Consider the following 18,190-nt stretch of genomic DNA (forward strand, 5'->3'; position numbering starts at 1 on the left):
AGAAGGGCACAACGTAGCTTTGCAACAGGTTAAAACACAGGGAATGTTTGCTTAGCAGCTCAACCTCATGCAAATAAGCTTAAAGGAAATGCTGAAGAGCAAACATAATTCCAGCACAGGTACCATCCACAGCAACATTCTCTTGGCTGTGGTGCTGTTCACCATAAAAATGAATTAAAAATATAAATCTTTTAATATATATAAACACATTCCTGAGTTCACCAGAAAGTAGCTAATCTTCCGTGCTAGCCATCATTTATAGGAGGTGAAATAACTAACAAAGCAAGTTCATGCTTGCCTGAATAAACAGGCAGGAAGGAAACTGCTGCGTGCAGATCCCAACCCAGCAGGATAACACACCGGCAACGGCTCCTCATTAGGAATCTCTGCTGGCGACACCACTTGTCAGGCAGACAGACAGACAGACACTGTGCTCATGCTTACGGAGTTCAGCCTGACCAGCACCTCATCATGAGAATACTCTTATAACCCCCAGAACAACTCGTCTGAGAAGGAGAGCTCTCCTGCACGCTGCTCCTCTTAGGAGAGGGAGATGCCGGCAGCAACACACGAGCACACACGCTGCTGCTGCTGCTCTACCCAGCGAGGCTTTGGCTGCAAATCAGAAGGAATTGGTGGTATATTGCCCAGGACAATATTTACCCAGTTCGAGTACGAGCGCACTGATAAAATACAGTGTTTTGCACAGCACTTATATGAGGATCTATGGGATCTGTTCTGCTCTGGACAGGCTCCTGCAGCTCTCTGATGTTAATGGGAGCTGTGCAGAGGCGAAAATGGACTTTTCAGTGCGGGATTCATGTTGAAAAGTGCCCTGATCCAGTACTGTGGTACCTGCAAAAGCCACAGGGTGAGTGGATGAGTTGCAGGCAGGCAGCTGCCATTCCCTGTGATTTAGTTCAAGCCATAGCATCTATGGTACCCTAAGCTTCCTCTCCCAACCCTTGTTCCCTGATAAGAATGGAATAAAGGAAGGTCTTACTCTTCCTTACCCTCTTTTTTTTCCACAAAACTGAACAAACACTGAAAACGTTTTGGTGATGTTAATTACCAATTTGCTACTGGTCTTCTAATGACTTATGCACAGATTTACAATGAGATCTGAGCAGCTCTGCTAATCAGGGATAAATCCTGTATACTATAGAGGGTTATACTTCTTTATTAGTCTTTCTTGTAGGTCTAATTAATGGTATTACTCTCTGAACTGCATACACACACTTAAAGAACTTCAAGATACACTGAAAACACACCCCCAGAGGAACCAGAGTGTGTTTAATAATTTCCTACCAGTTATCTCCACCACTACATCCACTCACATCATCTACTCAGAGCCAGCAATACCCACCTCACCCCTCTCACTCAAGATACTTGGTTTAATAAGTGACTTGGACCATTCATATTAAAAGAAACCATAAACAAAATTACCTTTAGAGTATCACTCCAGATTTTTCACTTCCCCTCTCTTTGCCAGATTGTCCCAAAGATATCCACACTCATTCACTGATTCAAGTCCAGGAAAGATGCAAAACACTGCTGCAGAATAAGCTTGTACTTACATCAGCAGTAATGACCAAAAAGGAATTAGCAAATGAAAGCTACCTCACAAAAACTGCAGTGAAGCAAAATGTCCCAAATTTGGAGTCTTTATGTGCAGCTGCAACTAAAAGGAACTGGCATAAGTCACAAGTCCTCAAGGCTCTGATCATTTTCCTCTTCCAAGACTGCCCAAAATCTCAACTGCTTCAGCTCAGAATACACCAGAGGATCAAGCACTCAGCCAGTGATGACAGTGGCCATGAGCTCCTGCAGCAAGTATCACCCAACAGCCAAAGCCCCTCACGTATGTCCTGACCAAGGGGCAGGCTGCCGCAACCACAGAGATGCCAAAATACCTCACCAGAACTTTCAACCCCATGGGCTTGGCTCGTGCTGTGGCAAAGACCTGGGTCAGGTCCTCCACGTTCTCCCAGAGATGGTACCATCTCCTGATGTGAGGGTGGCAACAAGGGGTGGAAACGACCCTTCAAAGTTAAAGGAACTAAACCTTAGCAGCAGCACCAAATTCCATGTGTCCAAGAACCGGGTCTAACAGCACGTTAATAAAGCTCCTGAAATAAGCTGCAGCCTTGCAAGTCTATCCCCAAATACTATCCCAAGCCCATCCAAGAAGGGTCTCTCACTAGTGAGCGTTTGCTTGATTCCTCCCTGTGCAATATCTACATCCACTGCAAAACGTGACTGTGCAAAGCAAGGTTTGACTCAATTTTGTGCTGAGGTGAGAGATGTGTGTGCTGACAGGCTCGCACTGGCACACCACCCAGCTCTGCTTACCTGATATCATCTGGATCATTCAATGCTGCAACAAGTGGAGTTAATGCTTTATCTGCAGACGGGTTTTTAATCCTGCATTACCATGGCTATTACCATGTTCTTGTTGGACTGATGAACAGGCAGAGCTCTCACAGCTTCTTTTTACACATGCTCCCCCTATCCAAACTAAACTAATATAAAATAGTCACAACTATTTATCCAGATTTAACATCAGGCTATTTCAAGACCAGGCTGGACAAAGCCTTGGGTTACACGGTTCAGTGGAAGGTGTCCCTGCCCATGGCAGGGGGGTTGGAACTGGATGATCTTAAGGTCATTTCCAACCCAAACCATTCTATGATTCCAGGGGCTACAGACACTCACATGCAGCAGTCCAACACTGACAGCACAGGAAGCACTACAGTTCACAAACCACAACAGCATCAAATAAACCTCAGCCCAAGATAATATGGCTTCATTCAAATGAAAAAGAAAAGAACCTTTAAGGAGCCTACAAGGTATTCAAACCATTAATCCTGCCATACATGTACTGCTGAATCTAAGATGTTCCGCTGCTGCAGAGCAAATGCACCCATCAGAGGAATTTCATCCCAAAATCAAACCAGTCCCTAATGACTGCACTCAGAAAGCACAGTGATAAGCAGGGTGTAGGAGATGTGTTAAAAGTAGATTATTTGCCAAAATACCCTCAAGAAATTATGCACGTCCAATGAGGAACAGAGCACTGAATGGTTCTACGCAGTGGTGGCAAAAGTACTTTTTGAAGCTTTGCTCTGCCTGAAAGCAACAATAAATTGTATTTGGGGCCACACTTGAAGCAACCTCAGCAGCTGCCAGTGATGTGCCCAGGGTCCATATGCCTTGCTCTGGGGAGCAGGCAGACCTTTACATAACCTGAGCAGCTTGTAAGCAACTTCTGGGAGCTCCAGTCCCAGGGCTGGACCAAAGCCACTCCATGACATGAGCATGAAAACATGGGCAAGGTGGCAGCTCATAATCCTGTTCCAGTGTGCCCCATTCAATCCGTTCTTCCCCTCTGAAGCCTGCTCATTCAGCAGCTCCTAAACCAGGACAGGCAGCACTGGGCACCAAGCAGAGGACATCCCCAGGAGGAGATGATGCCACTCAGCTCCCCCCCATCCCATCGCTCATCCCCACCACCACCTCTCCCAACTGCTCCAAAAACCAACCAAAAGCATCCGCGTACAAAAGCATCCAGGGCCCTGCAGGAATCCACCCTGATGCCAACACAGCCACTGCCTGGGTACTTTGTGATTAACAAATCCTGCAGCATCTTTGCCTACATATCAACACATCACTCCAAAATATGCCTTTGTGGCATTAAATACAGCTTTTTTCTACTAAATAGGTTGAAAAAATAGGTTTCTCAGACCCATGCTGCTATGAGCTTCTGGTTTTGATGGATTTTCCCACAGAAGCTTCAGCCCCACCACCTCCCTCTGCTTTTCATTGAAACTGAGGAACTCCATTACTCAGCCCTCTCACCCAAAACTGTCAGTTTTAGATGCTTCTTGACCACAAAGGCAGGTCATGCAGGAAACAAACTCATTTGAACAAACCCCTGCGTGGCTCTAAAATGAGCTCCATACCCAAGGATGGCAATGATCTTTGCAGATTCAATCATATAGTGCAAGTGCACTTGCAGGGAGCACATCGCATCTCCACCTGAAACGGTTCCCACACCTTCTGCTGCCTGAGCCATCACATGGGCAGCAAAGAATCATGACAAGTTGGGAAAAGCCATTTAACAACTCCAGACACATTATGGAGGGATGTAAAAGTTCAGGGAATTAACGTGAAGAACCTGCAGGTGGATAAAGCAACAGCTTTTGCCCAAGCAGATAATGCAGTAATAGGGAAACATAAAGACAAGTAATTGGGTGTGTTTAAGGCTAGAACAAACAATGCCAAATACACAGAGGAAGTACTTTGCCACCACAGGAGGAGGAATCTGTTTTGTGAATGTGCTGCTGTCACCCAGGGAGCATCTGATACCCAAGAGCACCTCAGAGCCAGGCTCTGTTCCTCCTTGATGAGGGGTCACCCCAGAGAAGTGCTGCAGATGTGCAAGATGAGCTGAGAACGGGTCCCATAAGGTCTTCTCCAGCACACACAGCAGGCTGTGATGGCCATGCCAGGACATGCTGTGCCTTCCCAGCTTCCACATCAGAGGGCAGCTGTTATTCAACATTCAAAATGCATTTTCCTACACAAAACCTCCATGTAGTCCCCCAAAACCTTTATAGCAGTCCTAGAGGTTTCTTTTAAGATGCTCTTTTTCCCCCTCCTGCAACTTCAGAGAGTGTCTAGACCGTCTAAATCGAGACATCAAAAATAGGTTCCTCAAATCTATTCCTAAAATCAATTCGCTTTGCTTGCCACCCCTAACACAGCACATCTCCCTGGAAAACAGGCAAACACTTCCCATGCTTGTGACCCTGTAGCAAATTTTGACCCGCAGCAGTATCTTACAGCAATCAGAAATATCCTGGGAAAAACACTGCTTTGTGATGGGAGGGAGGGCAGAGACTGCTCCAACCAGCCCAAGCATGAAAGCAGAATCTTACAAAGACCTTTTAACCCATCCCTAAAGTGTATGCAATGCTCTTGTGCACACCTGAATGAGAACACACCACCAAACTAAGCATATTAAGACACTCTGCTGCTAAAAGGGAGCAAGAGAAGCTGTTCCTTAGGGCAATTAGCCTGCTGCATGGCTGAAACGTGTAGCTGAGGCCCTCAGTGATACAGTTTAATGGTGAACTTGGCAGTGATGGGGGAACAGTTAGACTTGATCTTAAAGGCCTTCTCCAACCTCATTGATTCTACAGCACAGACCCAGCACTGGGCCCATTGGCAAAGGCCATCAGTAACTCCACACGATTTTTCCCAGGTAATTTCCAGGGGAGGACGATGGACAGTTTGCTTAAACAGCAGGCTGGAGCAGAAGTGTGCTTCACTGACATGCACGCTTGCATGCACTCACTGCTGGAAAATCCTCCAGTTGTAAGGTGGCCACAGGACTTGGTTAGCAAGTTAACAAACTGGCCAGTGCAGGTTCTTAGCATCAGAAAGACAGGTCCACTTCTGCAAATCCCATGTTTTGGCAAGAATTTAAAGGCAAATGAAACCAGAGACTCAAGTGTTGGAGCAGTTCTTGGTTACAAACCTCAAACATTGTCTAAATGGTCTCAATCTGCTGCTGCAGAGGCACAAGCTCCATTTCATCTTCTCTGCAAAGAAACACTTCTCTATAGCAGTGTCAGCTCTCCAGGTTTGATTGCCATTGCAAAAGGAAGTCAGAAATAGGCATCAGCAGAGCATTGTGCTTCGCTTGCTCTCTTTACATCCTACAGATCACACGTATTCAGACTAAACACTATTCCCTCCACCCCCCTCCAGTGCATGCTATTTTCTGTAGAAAGGCCACTGAACTCCCCAGTGAGGGAGGATGCACACTCTCACAAGAGAGGAGGTGATGGAGACGTTTGGGATTCTCCTTCAGATGCCACCCAGAGAAGAGGGACAATAAAGCAGAGATTGCGCAGGAGAGGAGCACATCCCCAGGGACAGCAGCAGCAAAGGCTGTGACACATGAGATAACCCCAAAAGTTCAGCTCCCGGGTGCAGCCTGCAAAACCTGTGAAATTCTGATTTAGAGGCACAAGCAGCATGAATAGATGCCAGGGACAACGACTCCATGAGGACTGAGAAGGGCGAGAAATGGATTTACAGGTGCCCTCAAAAGAGATACTCATTTCAGAAAGGAAGCAAGAGTCACAAGCTACTCTCCAAGACCAGGATGCAGTCATGCCACAGCAGGGGATCACTCAGTCCCTCTAGCTTCTTCAATGATAAGGTTGATCTTCTCCCAAATGTCGGGTCTAATGGGTGCCTACAGGAGATCCACGATGCCTTTACAACAGCATCACATTCCACTTCATACTTCTGTGGGCATCTCTGCTCCTTTCCCATTGTCCAAGCAATCCAAAAGCAAACTGTAGCTGTGGTGTTGCATGTACTTGAAATCTGCAGCTGACCACACACCTGAAAAGGAAAACTCAATAGTGTTTTCCATATCTCAGGGCAAACACAGCCCTGCATGCTGCAGCTTTCACACCTCACAGGCATCCAAAATCCTAATGACAAGAGCCCAACTCTCAGGTGCTCTATGCAAACTCAGCTCCCTGCTGCAGCTCATCTTCTGCACTCCAAAGCTGAGGTCTTTGCAATTAAGTGGTTTCAGACACAGAAACTTCATCAGGCACATCCAAAAAACCAGAAACCTGCCTCAAAAGCCACCCACACGGAGGCTCAGCTGGGAGCAGTCCGCCTGCACCACACACAGGCAGCTCTGTCCCATCCCAGCAAGCCAGGGAACGACAGGACTAACAAGATTAGAGAAATATCCAGTTTATCAGATTACTGAAGCCACAGAGCAGAGCTGAGGGGCACTGGGGTATCAGGATGACCCTGGGAGCTGCTGCTTCCAGCCAGTGTCATACTCAATAATGATCAATTCCTCTGCAAAGTTGCCCTTATCCAGTAGTGCTTTGTCCTTCCACAGTCTCTGTTATCTCAGGTCCCCTTGGTTCACAGCCTGACACCATCACTCAGCCTCTCACCCCAGGGGAGGCACCCCCAAACCCTCATATTCCCCAAGCCTCCAATTACCCTGCTGGGCCAGGGGTGCACAAGGAAAACTTTGGGAAGAGCTTTTCCTCTCCTTTGCAACTCCTGCAAACAAACTGACTCTGGAAAGGAATTCAGCCAATGCTTTCAGAAGCAGTTATTCAATGGCTGTATTCTGGTGAGACAGCTCAGCTCTGCTGATAATAAAGAAAGCTAAATCCATTCCACCTAACACAGAACACAACTCCCAACATCAAAAATATGCATTTGTCTAGCTTAAAGCCTCCAGACCTGTTGCTTCCACAAAATTCATCTCAATACCTGAAAGCATCAGCCATAAAGACTCAAGCAAAATTATACAGCAAGAGAAAGCAGCAATAGATTGCAAAGCAGTAAGGAGCAGCTCCCTGAGCCTTCACCATCCTACGGGTGAGGATGTAGCCTAAAACCAAGGTCCCTGATTGATCGATTCCCCAGGGTTTGTGCACAGAGGTAAGCAGAGCCTGGCTCCACACGCTGCGCTACGTTACAAGCACTCCAGTTCTGCAAGCTGCTGTGTCAGTACCAACAGCTCTTATCTCATGCTTCACTGTCAACAAGAAATTATGAGAATTGAATTTTAATAAGCTGGAGACTGAAGCTTTGCTCTATGTCACGCTGGTGCTGAGGTTCAGTGCCTAACTTATAGCAAGGTATTTCAGCCCTGTTTGGTGCAAGGAGAAAAGCAGGAACCACTTGAGGAAAGGCATTTGTCCTCAGCGGCTGGTCAATGAGCCCCCCAGCTGCAAAGCCTCTCTCAGCATCAAACAGGGTTTCATATTAAGATGCAGATTTTCCTGTATTAATGGGGACCTGAAGTGCTGTCTGCAGCCAGTTCCTTGCATCTAAACCAACCATGTGAATATTGCTATGCACGGATTTATTTCCCAGCGCAGGCAATTGTTTTAGAGCATGAAACTAATTGCTCCTCACTCTGGGAACTATGCGGGATAGAGGTAAATAAAGTAGGAAATTATTAGGAAAAGTATTAGTACAGCAAGACTCCCAGCACCTGACAGTATACAAATTCCTCAGGTTCCTTTACAGTAGCAGCTCTCAAGCTCTGGAAGAACAAACAGCAGGGAAGATTTGCGAAAAGATGAAAAAGGTACATTTTCAACAGCCTGAGATGATTACTCACAAAATAGCAATAGCACAGAGGTAACTGATTGCCTCCTGGGCAAAAGTCAAAGTCTTTGCATTGTAGCTGCGAAAGTATAGAGAGATCAAAGACAAAAAAAGAGAAAAACCCTGCGTTTGGCTGTCATAAAGGCCCTCCCAGGCCTTCGGTCTCACCAAGCACCAAGACACAACTGCAATCTTCCTTATGCTGCACACACCTGCGATCACAGCGCAGCAAGGAGGAGAAATCCTTGCTTCCAGGAGCAGGGTGCAGCTCCTGCTCTCTTCCCAGCTGAACTTCGATAGTGGCCATGCAAACCCCACCACCCCCAGCTCTACACAGGGACACAGCGACCACCGCACACCACTGACGCTCTGAAATAGAAAGCATGATAAGCCCAATGCTGAAGGAGATATTATTAATAACACTCAGCTATTGATTGTGTTTTACATCTTCAAGCACTTTATCAACATTAATTAACTAAGGTGTTTTCCACTTAACGCAGGGAGGAGACTAAAGCAAAAACAACAGGTTAAAAGGACCAACCGCCTGAGCAGGCTGCCCAAAGCAGTGGTAAATGTTCCATCCCTGGCAGTGTTCAAAGCCACATTGGACGGGGCTTAGAGCAAACTGCTCTAGTGGAAGGTGCCCCTGCCCATGGCAGAGAGCTGGAACCGGATGAGCTTTAAGGCCCCTTCCAACCCAAAGCAGGCAGCAATTCTATGATTCAGCATGGCAAGTCCTTACACCCAAACTCCTCATTTTCCCATGGATCTTACTTTTACTTCCAACTACTGAAAATAAAGGTGTAGATTCAGCAATGACCCTAACCCAAAAGCCCAGAGGTGCACCCAGCATGAACAGGGGCCATTAAGCTGCAGCAGCACTTGCTGCGATACTCTGCCTGCATCCCTGCATCCCGCTGCCACTGCAGCCTGACCTGGACCACAGGGTTCACCTTTCACTTGCAATTAATTCAAGCCATTCTAATTCAAACAAGAATCCAAACACGAGGGTGCTGACACACGGCTGCAGTGATGTTACCGAGAGCTGCCTGTAATTGCTGCGCTAAGCGCCAGGGACGTGAAGTATTGATTTCCACCCTGAGCTGTATCCAGCTTTAGACAAGAGGCTGCAGCCAAAATACTTCTTTCAGCAAACTCACCGTTTAGAAAAGACTCAGGGCTGAGAGTTTGGGTGTTTAACACTCACGCTAAGGACTGTTAACAATAAACAAGTTCCATGCCTGCCTACCTACGCACGCCCACCATCCGCTCCTCCTCTCCCTTGTTGCTGAATTCCTCCAGCTCTGTTGTACATTGGGTAAACCAAGCGCACCTCGCTGCTGCAAAAACAGGGCATTGTGGAGAAAAGCCTCGGTGTGCACGAAGGGACTGAGTTATTACCTTGAGCTGTCTCAAGCTGCACCATAATTATACAAACAACACACTTCACAAACTGAGTGTTAATTACTGAGCATAACACAGAGGTGCGCATTTACCTCCTCTCATGTGACCCACGAGATCACCAGGCTCCTTCCCACACTAAGCAAAGGGACCTGACAATTCCACCATGTGATTCTCCACCAGGACCACAGCAGATTCCCGCCACGCATCCATCCCACCAGCACATCCCACATTTGCACTCGCAGGTAAGCAGTTTCCCATCCGATTCAAGCCTCCTGCCTTCCACTCATGTATTTTGTAAATCAAGCAGCTTGGCAACCCTCCTACTTAGGAGACACACAACAGCTATTCAGAGAGACTTGTCTTCACCCCATCCTTCTGAACAGTGTCTCAAAATCCTTGACGAAAAGCATAAGGCTCACTACAGATAACTTGGGCCTGTCTGTACAAACAGTGATGTAGGAGAGCATTTATGGCAGTATAGAAACAATAGTACCAAATGTAGGGAAGAAACCCAAAACAGAGTGTATCTAATCAGTGGGTTCTGTGGAAACCAAGTACTTTCCCCCCTTCTCCTCACTAATGCTCTTCAGATGCAATTTTACACTTAACTAATTGGCTTCTGTTACACCCCAGTGGTACATGGCTGGACACATCACATTTTAAATAACAGCCTCTTCAGCTCATTGGGACGGGGGAAAAAAATGCATCTACAGCTACAAGGTCATGGAGTCTTCCTTGCTGGAAAGCATCCTCACTCCCAGCCATCAGCACTCTGAGCCAAATTTGCCAACTTAGAGCAGGGAGATGGAATGAACGCTCCAGCAATTGCAGCAAGTGCTAAAGATGCTGGTCTTACACCCAGCGTAAGACACGACCACTCTTTGCCACTGGTCACAGGGACCTCACAACTCCAGCATACGTGCAATTGTAGTTATTAAGGAGAAACACACACTTCTATGGCACCATTACCACATACCAACTGTTTTCCAGCATGGCAAGAGTAAAGGAACTCCAAAGAGGAGTTTTTCCATCACTCAACAGAATAGACAACCTCTGAGGAAAACCCTGACACACACATCCCTCTTCACTCAGGCACATGCAGGAACAAATGCACTGCCCCCTGCAAAAACATGTGTCCCTCTACAAGTTCTATGGAGAGGAAACAAAACAAAACACGAAGCAGACACTGAAATAGGTGTGTGCACGAGCAGCCAAAGGATTTCACCTGCTTTTCTAGCTGCAAGGCTGTATTTCCAGAGTCACAATGGTGCCCTCCACAGCGCATTCCCAGCTGCATTCCAGAGTCAGGAAAGGAAGGCATCATCCTGCTGCCCTTTCAGCAGATTCTTATAACAGAAAAGCATCTCAGCAGCCTGGATGCAGCACATGGAAGGGTGCAGTTCTCATTATACCAACAAGCACTATGCGTATCAGCTCTGAACATACCTGACCTCACACGTAACTGCGCTCCCCGCATACCTGCAGCGACCAGGAAGCTCTGCTGGGTCCAGCTCCTGCTGCCCAACAGACCCAACTGATGACTGATTAACTTTGTTTAAGGAGTGGAATTCACACACCACACCCCTGCTGCCAAACCAGCTACACACAACAAGCAGATGGAACAAATCCACACATTAAACCCTCTAAATCCATCTGCATTAATGTCACACCACCACCACACCAGTGGTGGGCTGAAAGAAGCAAGGATGCCCATCATTACCTTTAAAATCCTACAGCTTAACAGAAATGCAACTGTTAAATAACACCTATATAACCCAAATAACTGCAAGAGATGCTTGCAGTAAATAAGTAACAAGTAAGTAACAGCTATTGATGTTTTTATCACCCAGGTGTAAATTCAGTTCAGTTACCGGGAACTAGGAGGGCTGGCACTATTTTAGCTCTGACACCAAGGCTGCTCCAGGGTGAACTGTCAGGCAAACCTGCAATTATTCGGCAACGGTATATACATATATTTGTATTTCCACGCTTCTGAAGTAGCAGTCATGGCAGCACTACTTTGATTAGCAGGAAACGGCGAATTTCAGCCAGGTGAGAGCCAAACCCCACCAAAAGCACTGCAGAAGCAGCCCGGACCCCGTTCGTTCGCTAACCTTCACTCAAAGCCAAGAGCACAAATCACTCCAACTGCACCCTGTTTTTCACGCTCAGCTTCCGCTGCTCCAGCTCCGAGACCTGGGCACAACTTTTGTGAGGGTTCAAGGGCAGAAGAGAGGTGTGTGTATTGCACAGGGGCTGTGCAAGCCCCACACTGAGTTAAAGCCACGCCGTGGGTAGGCTCCGTGCAGCCAGCACCGAGCTCTGCTCCTCCGGGACAGCCGAAGCCCCCGTCCCCGGGTCCCGCCTCCGCCCCGACCGGCGATGGGACGTGCCGGGCCCCGGGGGCAGCCCCGGGCCGGCGGCAGCGGGGAGCGGCGGGGCCGGAACGCGGCTGTAACATGGCTGCTTCCCGACCGAATTACGAAACCGGTTACGGGAGCGGGGTACCCGGGAGCCGGCGTGCGGGGCCGCGGCAGGGGTCGAGCACCGCGCTGGGGATGGGGGGATGAGGAGGGAGAAGCGGGGGGGGGGGGGTGGTGTCTCTATTTGGGTGGGTGGGGGCTCGCGCTGGAGCTTTAAGAGGCGGAAGAAGCTGCATGGAATTCGCAGCCTGCTCAAAACCTGAGAGGAATGAATCCACCACCGGCGGATGGAGCCGGGTCTCGACGGGACGCACCGGGAACCCCCCAGCACCCCGAAACCCCAAAACAGATGATGAAAACCAGCCACGAACGGACGCAGTTCCCCAACGGCGGCCGCGGAAAGACACCCCCTACCTCCCCTTCGCCCCTCATTCCTCTCACCTTGCGCGCTGTGGGGGCCGTGCTCCATGGCCGGGTCGCTGCCCAGCTCGGCCAGGCGGCGGCCGGTGGCGGCCAGCTCAGCGCGCAGCGCCGTCACCTCCTGCCCCGCCGCCTGCAGCGCCCCGTCGATGCGCAGCGCCAGCTGCTTGTTGTCGTCCATCATGTGCAGGATTTTGGCCTGGGGGAAGGAGGAAGAGGAGGAGAGAGGTGAGAGAGCGGGAGCGGCGGGGGGGGGGGGGGGAGGCGGGAAGGGGCTGCCGGAGGGGGAACGGTGGGAGGGGGGAGTGGGCTGGGAGAAGGGGCGGGGCTGTGGGGATAGGGGAGGGGGCTGTGCCGGAGGGGGGGAGCGAGGGGAAGGGGTTGTGAATGGGAGAGGGCTTTGGAGGGGGTGAGAGCCGTGCAAGGGAAGGGGGGGGGGGGAAGTGAGAGGGCTGTGCTGGGGGGGGGGGCATGCAAAGTGGGGGAACGGGAGGGGAGAAGCGAGGGGAGGGGGCTGTGTGAAGGGGGCCGTGCAAGGGGGGGGGGGGGGTCTGTGTGACGGGTGCGTAAAGGGGAGGGAGATGTGCAAAAGGGGAGTGCAATGGGGGCTGTGCGTGTAGGGAGCAATGGGGAGGGGGCTGCGCCAGGGGGTGCTGTGAGAGGGGGATACAAAGAGGAGTGCTGTGCAAAGGGGGGTGCACCCCCTTCCTGTAGCGCCCCCCCCCCAGCTGCTCCTTGCTGCCAGGGGGTGGGGGGAGCCCTGTGGCAGCGCTGCATTTATAGCAGGACCCTCCAGTTCCCCACCTCGGGAAGTTTAGGGGCACTGCGGTGAGTGCTGCAGTGCCCGCAGCCCATGTGCTGAAACCGCTGCTCAGCCAAGTGCCTTTCTGGGAGCTGGGTTCAGGTTCACCCCAAAAGGTGCATCCCCAACAGCAGGTGGAGGTGAAATGGGCTCCAAAACTCCCCGTGGAAGGACTGGGTGGGAGGGAAGAGCAACCTGTGTTCTGTCAGTGCGATAATGCGAGAGCCCTTATGCTGACGGTTCATGTGGCACGAACCCTGGGTGAAAAATGGAGAATGATTTGGTATCATCGCTGGCGACTGCTAGAGGGAGCGCTGATGTTTCCCTATCAATGCCTCCGAGAGATCCACTTGCGTGTTTGCCAGGGCCTGGGCTGCAGCGAGCCTGCAGAGCTGCATCCTGAGCATCCTCAGCAAGGCAGCGGTGCAGGCAGGCTCCGTCCCCGCCGCAGTGAATCCGTGCTGCTCTGCAAACCTGCACGGCTGCAGCATCCCCGCTTCTGAAAGCCACAGGCAGCAGCACTGAGTGGCTTTGCCTGAGCCATGTGCGCCTCCAAAAGTTCATAAAGAGGTTTAGGAACTGGGGGGTTTAGGAACAGTGTGGGCCCTGCAGAATGTCAGTGGGTGTGGGAAGCAGAGCCGGTGAGGAAGGGCTCTTACCGAGGGAAAAGCCAGAGAAAATCACAATCCTTAAGGAAAGGGAGGGAAACAGTCCTGCCCGTGTTGTAAACCCTCCAATTTTTGCCTAAGCTCAGGCGTTTGGCTGAACCCACTGAGAATTTGGGGCAGTTCCTTGAACTTGAAGGATGCCCTTCTGCGCCATCACTGGTAATGCAGAGACCGTAGCCAAAATGCAGTAAAAACCATAGAAAAGGGTTCCTCACTCAGTGAGCTGCAAAGAGAATAACACTGGGAGAGGCTTGAGATGGGATAAAGCAGCAGCATGTCACTGTCCTACAGGGACTGTCCCCAGGGAGTGCTGGGATGTGGCTCTGCAGAAGCTGAGGGGTTTGGCTTGAGTGTCCCCAGACAGCTTTTAGGAACACATATAAGGTAAATCTATTATGTCAGCTGAGAAAACACACTCAGATCATGCCCGGTCCCCCAAAACCCCAGACCTGATCTGGATCGTGCTTACAGCCAGCTCTCCAAGAGTGAAAAGGACCAAGTCCTTGTCAAGCAGCATCTAGACCTTGTAATCTGTAAAAGGATTTTGCAAACCGAAGATAATCCAGTATTTAGGTACATGGTATGGTGGATTTTGAAGGGAAAGTTATTTTTCACTGAGAGTTTCCAGCAGTGTCTGTAACCCAAGCACTAGTGCTGGGCAAGGGCACTTGAAATACCAGTGGGAAGGTCTGTTTTCCTTAATGAATTCCCAATGGGTGGACAAACAACCCTCAAGGAGAATTTGAGATTCTTTACTCATCATCTATGCAGCCATCCCTGAATGAGATAAAGTCCTTTAACTGTATATAGAAACTGAATTCTAATCAAATAAATGCCCTGTTTCATGCCTTATTTGCATGAGTATTTGCTGCAAACTGTGCTTGCAAATGAGAGAATTATGGATGTAACCAGATAACCTGAATGTACAACTGCAGTAGCATATATGCAAAACTTTGTCATTGCACTTGGAGAAAGTGTAAGCTTCAGCAAAAGAAACTCAGATTTAAAGTTCTGGCACATTATTTTTATCATAAAAAATCAGGTAAAAGCTGATTTGAGCCCTCCAAGAACACATTCAGCTGCTGAAGCAAAGTTCCAACTGTGCTTCTAAATCTAACCTTAGTAATAGACCAGTTGCGTCTGGCAAGGCTGGAAACTTTAACTTACCAATGCAAGAGAATTTCTGCATTAGCAAGTGTGCTATTTAAAAAAAAAATGTTGCTTAAAGTTGACTGTGGACTCATGCATAAATTAATAACCTGCTATAAAAAATCTGCCTTATTACTTCAAGTCCGTTTATAGAATCATAGAATGGTTTGGGTTGGAAGGGACCTTAAAGCTCAGCCAGTCCCAACCCCTGCCACGGGCAGGGACACCTTCCAGTACAGCAGCTTGCTCCAAGCCCCTGTGTCCAACCTGGCCTTGAACACTGCCAGGGATGGGGCAGCCACAGCTTCTCTGGGCACCCTGTGCCAGCGCCTCAGCACCCTCACAGGGAAGAGCTTCTGCCTTATCTCCAACCTGAACTTGCCCTGTTTCAGTTTGAACCCATCACCCCTTGTCCTGTCACTACAGTCCCTGATGAAGAGTCCCTCCCCAGCATCCTTGTAGCCCCCTTCAGATACTGGAAGCTGCTCTGAGGTCTCCACGCAGCTTCTCTTCTCCAGGCTGAACAGCCCCAACTTTCTCAGCCTGGCTCCATACTGGAGGTGCTCCAGCCCCTGAGCATCCTCATAGCCTCCTCTGGACTTGCTCCAGCAGCTCCATGTCCTTCTGATGTCAAGGACACCAGAACTGCACACAGTGCTGCAAGTGGGGTCCCATGAGAGCAGAGTAGAGGAGCAGAATCCCCTCCCTGAGCTGCTGCTCATGCTCTTGGGGTGCAGCCCAGCACACACTGAACCCTGGTCATGTTCAGTTTCTCTTTTGATATTCCCCTGAATATATCTCGGAAGATTTTCTCCCCTTCCCCAAACCTCCCCAAACCCTCACCGGGGATCAGTTGGATCCATTTAAAACCGATTCTGATCTTTCAAAGCAGGATTTGATTTCTCCAAGCTTCTGCCTGGAAGGAGCGCAGAGCGTCAGCATCCTGAGATATCAGCTGCCAGAACTCAAGGTGGGTACAAAATGAGGGGTGCAGGCACAAGCATGGGTCAGCAAAGGTGTTCCCAGAGTGCTCTAACAGCAATAATGCCTTCAAGAAGGATTAAACCATTAGAAATATCACCAGGGTGCACGTTCAAAGTACCTGAAGGTTATTTTGGGTTGTGCTGATTCTTACTCCTTTGCTGACATCCTCAAAGTTGGGATGAAATGAAGCATTAGGAAATGAATTGGGCCTCGTTCCCTTTCTCCTGTTAGTTTTTAATTAACAAAACAATTAAATTAAAAGCTAATTAAATGGCCAAAATTAGAAACCTATTATTTCCCAAAATCGCTTTGCCTTTTCTTTTTTTCCTTTTTTTTTTTTCCTTTTTTTTTTTTTCCTTATTTCCAGCTTTTCCCAGACAGCAAGTCCATGTCCCTGCAGGATGGGAGTCTCTGGCCATGCAGATGAGGCACAGCAAGGTCAGGAGTATTTCCTAAGGACACACAGGAAACCCAAGTCAATAAATATCAAATCTCCATTCAGCTCTAGCTTCTTTTCAGGTGGTGTAAGGGGGTAGCCTTGAAAACCTGAAAATATCCCTCAATTTTGGGAAACATGTTCCAGTAGCAGCATCACATCCAGGCAGGGTATTCCACAGGAGCATATAGATGGCATAAACACGGATGGAGATTTGAGATTACTACCCATCATCTTCACTCTTGTTTCAACCTAACCGGTGCAGTAAAGGGAATGTGAGAAGGTTTAGGAGATGAAAAAGGGCTGAGTAGCACATGAGTACTGTTCAAGCCTTCCAAACACTTTAATTTGCTATTCAGATCACCACTTCTTACGGTTTAAGATGTGCAACATGCAAAGGAGCCAGTTTAACTCAATGAGGAAAGCCTTGTGTGTTAAGGCTGAATGCAATCTAATACAGCCCTTTGACTCGATTCGATTAAATCCTTTCTTTTCCAACTAAATAATCAGCCCGAATTTAATAAAACTGAATTTCAATGTGTCATCCTGCAGAATGATGACCTCTGGGATGCTGCAGGCTAATGTAAATTCTGTTGATCGTTTTTTATCTGCTTGTGCTCACTTCCTCCCCCAAAAATTGCCTTCTGTCTGTATATTTACATTAGTTCCTCATCTGCTCCATGTATCTCTGTTTGCAGTAACAATTCCAGTTGAAAGGGCTGCGGGTATCAACAGCTTCCTTCAGCACATCCTTTAAAATGGACCTTCTGTGATGGAATAAAACATTGCCAAAGGCAGGGTTTTTCCTCTGTGCCTCTGTTTTGTTACACCCTGGCACGTCGAAGCGCAAACAGCAGCAGTTTGGCACCTTCCAAATGTCACCAGAGACATCTGTGGGGCCATTCATCAGCAAAGAAAAGCTCACCAAGAAAATCCAGCCCAAGCGACCAGCAAACTTCAGCAGCAAAAAACACAGTGTGCCCTGGGTTCAGTGTCTCCTGTAGCACACCTCCACTAAGTAATTCCATCAAAGTCAAAAGAGTTGCTCATGTGTACAGTTTTCTTTTTCCCCCTCTGCAAAGGTCACATTTTTGTGTACTTATAACTGCATTTGACTCCCCTCTTCTCTCTCTTAACACTGGAAGAGACACTGGCCCAGGGTGCCCAGAGAAGCTGTGGCTGCCCCATCCCTGGCAGTGCTCAAGGCCAGGTTGGACACAGGGGCTTGGAGCAAGCTGCTGTACTGGAAGGTGTCCCTGCCTGTGGCAGGGGTTGGAACTGGATGAGCTTTAAGGTCCTTTCCAATTCAAAGCATTCTGGGATTCTATGATTAAAACATGGAACACAAACTGTTTTCTTCCCCTGTTGGAGTATATAGCAGCATCTTAACACAACCTTTACTGATTGGGGCAAGTCCAGAGGAGCCCATGAGGATGATCAGGGGCTGGAGCACTTCGCATATGGAGACAGGCTGAGAACATTGGGGCTGTTCAGCTTGGAGAAGAGAAGGACAGAGCAGCTTCTGGTGTCTGAAGAGGGCTACAAGGATGCTGGCGAGGGACTCTTCATCAGGGACTGGAGCGATAGGACAAGGGGTGATGGGTTCAAACTGAAACAGGGGAAGTTCAGGTTGGAGATAAGGCAGAAGCTCTTCCCTGTGAGGGTGCTGAGGCGCTGGCCCAGGGTGCCCAGAGAAGCTGTGGCTGCCCCATCCCTGGCAGTGTTCAAGGCC

The 18,190-nt window shown here is 48.9% G+C and overlaps 1 protein-coding gene across 1 annotated transcript in view; it reads right to left on the reverse strand.

The window, feature by feature from the left end:
- Positions 1–18,190, reverse strand: part of KAZN (kazrin, periplakin interacting protein) — a gene marked incomplete at both ends in the record, with an annotated part of 214,706 nt that overhangs the window by 72,094 nt on the left and 124,422 nt on the right. The window contains one exon of the mRNA XM_080631247.1: positions 12,441–12,618. Coding sequence (XP_080487373.1) covers positions 12,441–12,618 — 178 coding nt within the window. The remainder of the gene's footprint in view (positions 1–12,440; positions 12,619–18,190) is intronic.

The sequence above is a fragment of the Psittacula echo genome (assembly GCF_963264785.1).
Source record: "Psittacula echo genome assembly, chromosome: 17".
NCBI classification, from domain to species: domain Eukaryota; kingdom Metazoa; phylum Chordata; class Aves; order Psittaciformes; family Psittacidae; genus Psittacula; species Psittacula echo.